This window comes from Ochlerotatus camptorhynchus, unplaced genomic scaffold (assembly GCF_037179485.1).
Source record: "Ochlerotatus camptorhynchus isolate MF236.1 unplaced genomic scaffold, CSIRO-AGI_Acam_v1.1 ptg000639l, whole genome shotgun sequence".
NCBI classification, from domain to species: domain Eukaryota; kingdom Metazoa; phylum Arthropoda; class Insecta; order Diptera; family Culicidae; genus Ochlerotatus; species Ochlerotatus camptorhynchus.
Window position 1 is genome coordinate 2,139,366 of NW_027041118.1, and position 10,501 is coordinate 2,149,866.

Genomic DNA, 10,501 nt, shown 5'->3' on the forward strand with positions numbered 1-10,501 from the left:
CTATTATCGATCGACCGGTTTTTCAGCAGAACTTAGCCACGATTGTCAAAATCTAACTTCTCAGAAATAAGCACGCTCGGAGAGCATTGTAAATCTTTAACTTTGCACCTGTCACTATTAACCACGAGTTAAATTTACCTTGGCATTTGGCTCACAGCCTAAGAACCAAATTGGCCAAATTCGGAGACGGTACTGGATAGGGTAGTGTAAAAAAAAAGTGACCAAAATGTGTTTAGACTGTATTCCATTTGACGAGTTTTCACTTTAAATTGATCAACCGATTTTTGAGAAGGTGATTGCCAAAATTGATTCCTCATCTGTCAGAAATAAGTTTGCTAGCAGAGTTGGATTATTTTTAAAATTTCCATCGGTCTAATTTACGTCAAAATTTGCCAAAAAACTTTACCATGCTTATAGGCAGCTCCAGACGTTATACCAGAGAGGGACATAATCCCAATTGAAGCGATCCGTTTGATTATAATATTTGATTGAAGCTGGGGGTGTGACACATCCAAATCTCAAATGTGGGATTCAAATGTGTAACAAGCAATACATTATATATGGAATAAACGTCACGAAAAGTGGGAGGGGTGTTGATGCATTGATGCATGCTCCCTTTCAGTGTTTTCCAGAGGATTCTATCCGTGTCAACTACATATCGGCCAATCAATCTAATTTTTTTGTCATGTAATTCGATAAACGACTTAATTTTATGTGCACATAGAAGCACTTCAAAACAATAATGGTTGAAATTTAATTATAAACACATCTAGATGTGAAATAGCGTCTTACAATTGAATACCACATCAACTTCTGAAAAGTATGACATGCTTTTAAAATTAGATGTCAAAAAACGTGACCGAAAAGCAAATTCTTGACAGATTGTTATGTCCAAGTAGATGTAAAATTACATGATGCCTAAGCTCGGCGACAACGAACATGAAAGCAGTAAGTAAAGCTTTGATCGTCATCGGCAACGCAAGCCGCAGTTTTATCGAGTAAAGACCCACGCACATTAGATCCGGATCAGACGCGTTGCGGAAAAGTGATAGCTAAATCCAGTGCTGAGTTGCATCACGGTACTGACAGCCTTTAGATTGATAAAAGAGAATCCTACGGTTAACAATCAAAGCAACTGAGAACCCTTCTCACCAGTTTGACACAACAACCGTGAGATATTGTCATTTTGCTTGTCTCACTCATTCGCAATATCACTGATATCTGTCATGTGGTACCATCATATCACCGAGGAAAAATAAACATACATGTAAATTGACCGTCATCTCATTTCGAGCATAAACGGTTATGACGGTCATTCTTCTTCCAAAATCACGGATAGGGCGATAGTTGTGCTGTATCAAGGAAAAAGTTTGATCCTGCATTCCACATTCGTATCATACCAGACATTATTATTGTGAAAATTCATATCTGCATGAACAAGTACTACCTGCAGTCACGAATGCTTATTTATGGATGGAGATTTTGCAGCTACTTCTTTTTCTGGATACCGTGACACCTGAGCTCCAATAATAAGGATGCTGATCGCACATCGTATTCACATTACCGAAGCCCAAGTATCAAGGGATCCGTAAAAAGCAATACCAATAAAAATCCTTTTTTGAAGAGCTTTGAGTGTGTTGGTTTATTTCCTTTAAAATCCGTTATAATTGCTTATGTCAAAAGATACGCATATTTCGTCTACTACTTGCAGACTTCATTAGTGCCAAGTACTCAACACCACTTCAAACAGTACTTGGCACTGATGAAGTCTGCAGTACTCGTGTACATCATCGATCATCACTCACGTAAATGAATTCACTGATCTAATTTAAAAAATAACCCAGCATCCTTTCCTTGTATATTGTAGAGGATTTGGAATGCCTTATGAGCCAAAAAATTTGCTCATGGACCAACCTTTTGAGCGATCTAGAGTTATGGACATACCGATGCTCTACCCACGTCTACCAACCAACCGACCGTGGCCTAGACGCTGACTCAACAACATCCCCGTATTCGACTCCATGCACGAGGCACCTGGCGACAAGAATCAGCATATCACACCACATGGATGGAAACAGGCCAACGCTTACTCGACAATGCACTTTGGACACCGAAGAATTCGATGACCAGCAATTGTCAACATAGCAGTTGACGATCGGTTACCACCCAGAGGAGTTTTGCTGAGACAGCAGGAACAACAAACAAAACCAGTTGCAGAGGCAGGAGCGAGTGTAGTTTTTGTTAGGTTCTAGTTGAGAAGAGTTGTTGGTCAGATTTAGTGTTAAAAGTTAAATGTAATTACCTTTAAGGGAATAAAGATAATTATTTTTTTTTATGATGCCAAGAATCATCCTGGCATAAGTCTAGTTCAACATTAAATTTCATTAAAGTTTTAGTCGGCTCCGACTCCAACTCCTCATGCTCATAAATGCATCCGAATCCAACTCCACAGCCTGAAACAAATATAATAGTTTTTGTGCCACCCCAATTTAATTCTCATCAAAATATTAGCGAATAGAAATAAAAAAAAAACTTCCCCCAAGACCCTATTTATCCAAAATACTGGATTAGACACACATATTTTTCATTTCCTTATTGAGCAGTTTCACGCCAAATGACGAATTGATCAGTCTCGACTTTCTACGGTTTGCATGAAACTTTACATAATTGTTAGTTATAGACAATCGTTCACATTTCCACTAAAGCTCGGCCATTTTAACTTTGGAATTTAAAAAAAATGTTCTCGATATTTTTCGATAAATTGTAGCACGAAAACGTCATTTCTTATCGAAATGACGTCTGAGACTTAGTAGTAGCGAAAAATACAGTTTTCTAGAAAATTACACACAACACAAAATGTCTCAATACAATATTTTTGATTTTTTTTTTAAATAAGGCTAAGGAAAAAGGTAAACTTTTGGAATACTTAAAACATTAGACACTTAAAAATTGACAAAAATTGTAGGACAAATATTTTGGAAAAGAGTTTTAACCTTTTTTTGTGAAATAGTTTTGTATTTTTTGCAGAAAAATCGATTAAGATGGTCACATCGTAGCGAACTAAAAAAATATATGACCAAAACTAATTATTAATCGATTTTTGAAAAAAAATATTAAGTGGTTTTCAATACTCCTATAATTTCCAATTTGTATTTTCCTTTTTGAAAAAAAAATTAAATAAACGTGAATCAAGAATATTTTTTATTATTTAATGTTTTAACACTTTTTGGGATTTATTTAAAAAAAGGAGGAATCACGATTACTATGGTAGTGAGATGTGAGATGAGATGGACTGCCAGCATCTCAGCCGATAACGTGCTCCACTATAGGGTAAGTCGTCGTACATATGAACATCCCGACCTCCCTTGAAATCACCGTATTTCAGCTAATCTTCTTGGTCGCCGTCTTCTTCGCCACCGTTCGTTGACTGGATTGGGAGAATGCGGATTTTGGTAATAGGCCGCTTGATATAGCCGGTAGCAGTGCGTAGAGTAACTACTCGAACTACGCCATCGGTGCCGGGGTGTATTTGGTGTATACGGGCCATTTTCCACTTCATCGATGGTTGATTTTCATCTACTATGATGACAAGTCTCCCTGGTGCAATCTTTATCGGAGGCTGCCAGTTTTTGACACGAGCTTGCAATTGCGTCAAATATTCGGTGTGCCATCGACGCCAGAACTGTTGGAGCTGTTGTTGGACCGCTTGCCAATGAGATAGCCGATTGCTTGGGACGGAGCTGTATTCACGATCTGGGAGCGCTTGGAGGGACGATCCGACGAGAAAGTGAGCTGGAGTGAGCGGTTGGAGATCCGTGGGATCATCGGAGAGTGGAGTGAGCGGACGGGAATTTAAACAACCTTCGACTTGAGTCAAAAGCGTTAGGAAATCTTCGTGGGAGACGGAGGAATTGCCTATCATTCGAACTAGATGCTTTTTGGCGGATCGTACTGCTGCCTCCCATAAGCCGCCAAAGTGAGGGGCACCGGGGGGTATAAAGTGCCAATTCATGCCGTCCTTGCTGCATTCTTGTTGGATTTCACTGTGATAGTTGCTACTCTTCAAGTTGCATAGAAGATCCTTCAATTCGTTGCGTGCGCCAACAAAATTAGTCCCATTGTCTGAGTAGAGATCAGAACATTTGCCTCTCCGAGCTGTAAATCGTCGTAAAGCCTGGATGAACCTTGCAGTGGATAGGTCCGACACCAGCTCTAAGTGTACAGCCTTCGTTGTAAAGCAGACAAATACAGCTACATACGCTTTCACCGGCCCCCTTCGGTACCCCTGCCGTATGTACACTGGACCAAAATAGTCAACGCCAGTGGTAGTGAATGGACGCGCTGCAGGTATTCGTGAAGCCGGTAGTTGTGCCATGAATTGCTGCTGGTGTTGTGGTTTCGCTCGAAAGCAGGTTAGACAGCGATGCGTTGTAAGGCGACATAGATTCCGACCTCCCAATGGCCAAAATCGGAGTCGGATTGTGCTGAGCATTAATTGTGCCCCTGCGTGTAATAACCGAAGATGGTAGGACGTTGCAAGTAGCCTGGAGAAATGATGATTTCCTGGAATGATCATCGGATGTTTTGCTTCTGCCGATCTGTTCGAGTTCTCCAGTCGACCTCCAACACGAATGATTCCTTCTTCGGTGAGTTTAGGGTAGAACCAACGAAGTTTGGACGACCGATGAACGTGTTCATTTCTGGATAATGCTTGGATCTCCCGTTGGAAAGTTTCTTGCTGAACCAGTTTCACGAGACAGATTTCAGCATCACGTAGCTCCGTGGTTGTAAGGAACGAGCGTTTTCGTTCTATGGAAGGAGTTCGTAGGTTGTAAATGAATCGCCTGCAGTAAGCAGTAACTCGCTGAAGAGTGAAATAATTAGTGAAGTTACCAAAAAACCAAATATTGAATACTTCTTGCGGGGATTGTAAAGCAACAGCCACAGTTCTTCTCCTCTCCAATTCAACATCTTCTGCATCGTTGAGCGTGAACTCCGTTCTGATTGTAATGTGATTGATCCAATGTTCCTCCTTCTCTGTAAGCCATGCTAGACCGTGCCACCAACTGGGGTTTTCCATGATTTGTTCTGGGTCCAATCCACGTGACAATTGGTCGGATGGGTTTTTTTACGCCTGGAACATGATTCCAATGACAGTTCTGGGTATGATTTTGGATGAAGGATACACGATTTGCAACGAAAGCCGAGTAGATCTTCAGTAACCTTTGGTAGCACGTAACATTCCATAAATTGCGAGTATTTTGTCAGCTTAGACTGAACTGTAGCTTGAACCTTCTCCTTCGATTGAGTGGGAGCCTGACCGACACCGGAAATGTTTACATCTGCTCGTTTCCTCGAAACACGCAATTTCTGGGAGAGGCGTGTAGACATAATGTTGCACTCGGAACCAGAATCCAATAAAGCTCTTGCGGGGACCTTATTTCCACAATCATCTTCTAACAAAACCACTGCTGTCGCCAGAAGAACTCTGCGCGCCAATCTCCCAATGTTGCTGCTAACTGTAGGCCTTTCAGATACCGCAACAGCCGTTGATGTTTCAGAATCCGAACCTTCTCCTTCAGTAGACTCCTCTGTTCGTACGCTTGGCTGCGACGTTAATTGAAACTTTTCTTCCGGTTTGTAGCAGACCAGTGTATGATGGCGCTCCTGACAACGACGGCACGAAAATTTGGAAGAACAGTCCCGAGCTTGATGCCCTTTCCTGAAGCAATTTCTGCACAAGTTATTTTGACGAAGTAATTTCTCCCTGTCTTCAACTCGAAGCCTTCCGAAAGCAGGACATGTGAAAAGTGGGTGGTTTTCAGAACAAGACTCACACCTATTTGGATAAGAATTGCCGGGAAGTGAACCATGATTAACAACCTTGGATGGGAAAACCTTTTTGTTGATGGGTGGATTTTTACTCCCAATTTACAGCCAATTAATACCAATTTACTCGGAAGTGCCTCCAGAACTTGAATGCACCTGTTCAAAAACTCCAAAATATCGCTGAATTTTTCCTCCTCAAGAGTGGAAGAATGTTCCTCCCAACTGCGTCGTGTTTTATCGTCCAGCCGCGAACTCAGCAAATGAATCAGGAGAAGATCCTTAAATTCCGCTGATTCCACCATCTGATCCAGAACCTTGGTTGCCTTCTCGAATCCTTCCATCAATTTATGTAATTCGGCGTATGACTCTCTTTTCACTGACGAAAGGTTGAACAAGTTTTGAATTTGTTTTTTCTTCAAAATCTTGCTGTTGGAGTACCGCTTCATCAGCAATTCCCATGCCACCACATAGTTTGCTTGAGTGAGTGAAAGTGACGAAATTACAGCTAAAGCTTCTCCTTCCAATTGACTCCGTAGGTAATGGAACTTTTCAATCTCCGGTAATTCAGCAGAACAGTGGATCAACGACAGATAAAGATCTCGAAAGGACAACCATTCTTCAACATTACCAGAAAACTTCGGCAAACTAATTAACGGCAACTTAACGTGGGGGTGCGAAGGGGGGTTAGCGGCGGACTCATTTACCATAGTATTATGCAGGGCTGCGTTTTGATCGGGATGGTCCCGAAGCTTAGACTGTAGAAATCCCTTTATGGCAAAGAATTTATTCTGAAATTCCATTCGAATCTTAACATACCTCTCCCCAATAGATTCCTCCTCACTATCCGCCAGCTCCGCCTCCGTCATAAGCTCATTTATCTGATCCCACAGTGGCTCCAACTTCTCCAACCGCGAAGCTAGCTCGCTGGATCGAGTAGTCTCGTCGTACTGCTCCTTGAATGCGTAAATTCCCTCGAATGACGTCATCAGGTTCTTTAGACGAATCTGCTTTGTGCGCAGCCTTGACATCTTGGCTGTAGTAATGATGACGTTCGATGGCTACACCAGGGAGAAACAGAAAACAACACACAAGGAGCACCCTTGGGATCGAGGAATATTTTTTGGAGAGGTACTAACCTGCTCCCAATAAATTCTTGCCTTGAATTTATTGGTAAGAGCTGCGACTACAGGAAAACTACCGTGCGTCTCCTCCAAGCAATGGGATGTAAAAGGTCGAATAACCACCAAGCGACTCCTCCGAATCGCGTGCAAACGAATGGCCGACTCTCCTGGTCGATCCAATCACTTCCGTTGGGAATGGAAGAATGGTGCAGCCTGACCGGTACCTGCGGTCCGAGGGTTGGATGATTGGGATGGCTAGAGCTGTCTCTAGGCTCAAATAAGTCCAGCTGCTCCCGACTGAATCGGGCCTTGAATAATCTCGAAACTGTCCTGTCGATCTCCTTACAAGAATTGCGCTTTCTCACCGGAAAATTAAAAGGAGAGCACCAAAGGGTCACACCGTTCGCACAGATTAGGGAAAATGGAATGATACTCACATATTCCCGATAAATTCGAGCCTTGTAATTTAATTACACCGAGAACTACAGCATTGCGCCATGAAATCTAATCGAAGAATTGCATTTGAGATGGCGGCTGTTTCCTTTATCGCCTTGGGTTTTATTGTCCAATCCAGACAATACCACGATGTCTTCTGTGTCGCGTGTCCTCTCGACAATGGCAATTGTGACCTCGCGACAATAGCAATTGTCACCACACAGTATGGAGGGATGACCTTTCGTGACCTCTCCGTGTCGTCCGTCCCTTGGGATGGTACCTTCAACTATCCGGTTCGAAGGACCAAAGTGATGGGGTGAATGTGTAGGTCGGTCGAAGGTTACCTGTGCCTTGCAGTTGGAAGGAGCCGAGTTGAATGGACGATGGGTTGCCGGTTCTTTCCCCTTCAATTCTTTCAATAACAAGCACTCCAATTGATTGAATGAACACTACACGAGCACTTTATTATGGGTTAACTTAAATTCCACTAATTTATTGAGCTTAATTTCTATATTTGCACTTAAACTATTGACATTTATCGACGTTTAATACAAAGCATATATTGTTCAAAACGACACCGGAGCTGATGAGCGGTAGAGATCGACTGAGTCCCCGAACGTCGGTTGCGGGGGCAAATCCCATCGAACGATTATCGGTCATCGGTGATCGATGATGCACGTCACTCAAAAAGGTCAATGGAGTGAGGGGAAGAAAGTTAACGTATCAAGTCATTGAACTAGAACATAATAAATTAGTAACATAAAAAATTGTCTTGTTTCAGGATAAAGCGCAGATCGAAAGGCGATTTTGAATGAGGCTAACTTTATGCCCTTTAATGTTATGTTATTTTTGTGGGTGGTGACATAGAACAATAAAATTTGCATCAGCCTATATATTTATATACTTTTCCTAGATGACTATATTTTTTTCTACAACTTTGTCTCAAACGTCAATTGGATTAGAATGTACGTTTTTGTGCTACGGTGTATTAAAAACTATTGAATAATCATAAATGGCCTAATTTTAATAGATATGCAAATCATTGGCCATAACAAACAACTATGCAAAGTTTTATGCAAATTGGAGAAGGTCGAGTCTGATGGATGCGTCATTTGGGGTAGAAGTGCTCATTTATGCTAAAATTCTGACATTTTGAAAATTGCATTTTTTTTTCAACAGTATTTTCGACATTTTCAATAAAAAAAAAGCATGGAAAAATAACTACAAATCGACATGACGTCTAAGACAAGAAAAAAATTGAAATTACAAAAAAATATGATTTTTTTTTAAATGCTTCCAATAAATGAAAACAATTATCATATTTAAAACCTTGGACACTTTAAAAATTACAATCGTAGAATAACACATTTTGGTTAAATTTTCGTACATTTTTCTTTGTAATTTTTGCACAAAAATCGTACAAAAAAGCATTCTGACAAATTGTTAAAAAATTTTACGAAAAGTTGTTCAACGTTTTTGTTTTTTCAAGTATCCAAGATGGTCAATTTATCAAAAAGTTTTATTTTGTGTAACCTTCGTTAAAAAGTAATGTAAAATATTGAACACACTTTTATTTTTTTGGGTTAGTTTAACATTTTTTAGGATTATTTTCATAAAATTACTAAATTGTAAAAAAATTATTGAAATTATTGAAAAATATCGAAAACGCAATTTTGTAAAAAAAAAGATCTAGAAACCAAATGAAATTTCAGCACAAATGTGAATGATTACCCATAACTAACAATTATGCAAAGTTTCATGCAAATTGGAGAAGGTCAAGTCAAAAATTCTGTTTTTTCCAATTGGCCTGGACCTGCTCATTACGGCTAAGGGACCTTTGTTGAATGGTTGTCTTCTTCTACTTCTTCTTTGCATTTCAAGCTTATTGCATATCGCATATTAGCTTATTGGGTGCTCTCAACTTGGTGTTCTAGATGCACTTCCACAGTTATTAATTGAGAGCTTTCGATGCCTGTACCATTTCTGCATTAGTATAATTGTGTGGCAAGTACAATCATACTCTATTATTGCTCAGGGAAGTCGAGAAATTTTCCAACCCGAAAAATTCCTAGACCAGACCGGGAATTGAACCCAGCCACCTCCAGCATGGTCTTGCTTTGTAGCTGCGCCTTTATCGACTGAGCTAAGGGAGGCCTCATGAATGGTTGTACCCATTTTCTAACTGTGGTCAGAATAAACATAAACCATTTTCGGATGCACATATTAACAACTTCAATCAATATAGTTTAGTAATTCTTGTATTGTTTTTTTTTTTTTTCATTTTGTTTTACTAGAATCTTGAACACAACAATCAGAACGGACTAGCAAGGGGTTTCGCTCAGAAAATCAGGAACATGCTTCACATCGTTTGGAATCCATCAGCAGCTCACTTGACGAAGACTGGAGCACCGGCGGTGTAGTAAGGAGCCGGATAGGCCGAATAAGCCAGAGGAGCAGCGACATAGGGAGCAGAGGCGTAGGCAGCAACCGGGGCAAATGGAGCAGTGTTTCCGTGGAAGGTGCGCTCATAGACGGCCGATCCTTGCGAAACGAAGGCTGCTGGAGCCGCGGCTACCAGGGGAGCGCTGTAGGCAACTAAATTGGGCTTGGGTTCGGCCGAAACCAAAGCGACGGCAATGACGGCGAACAGGCAGACCTGAAACACAAAAATGGAATGAATTTTATTAGAATTTGTTTGAGACGATTTTTGAAATCGAGACTTACAATCTTGAACATTTTGGGAGTGGTTGTTTGGTTTTTTTTCTACACAGAAGTGATTGGAAGATGCAAGCAAATGGAACTGATGCCGTCTGGTTGGTATTAGGTCGTTTTTATACCAGTTGTGATCCAACCAGCAAAATTCTTGACACTTCTTCTGTTTGCTGACATTTTCTTCCCAAAACGCCAACCGACGAGGGAGGTAGAATGTTCGAGGACATATTCAAACGCATCATGTCATTCACACAACGACGACCAGTGGAACGTGATTTTTCGCAAAGGACACATTCGCCGGCAGTGTTGGGCGGTGGTGGCTCATAAAGAATTCATCGTAGATAGTTTTACTGCGAATGCACCGAAACATGCGACCGATGATGACATTGATTGCGACGAACATG

The 10,501-nt window shown here is 41.0% G+C and overlaps 1 protein-coding gene across 1 annotated transcript; it reads right to left on the minus strand.

The window, feature by feature from the left end:
- Positions 1-9,657: 9,657 nt before the first annotated feature.
- Positions 9,658-10,140, minus strand: LOC135714296 (uncharacterized). Its single transcript, XM_065237632.1, has 2 exons — positions 10,110-10,140; positions 9,658-10,041 (listed from the first exon to the last, which is right to left on the minus strand). Exons 1-2 carry the CDS (start codon positions 10,119-10,121, stop codon positions 9,772-9,774), a joined length of 282 nt encoding a protein of 93 aa, XP_065093704.1. The 5' UTR covers positions 10,122-10,140; the 3' UTR covers positions 9,658-9,771.
- Positions 10,141-10,501: the final 361 nt, after the last annotated feature.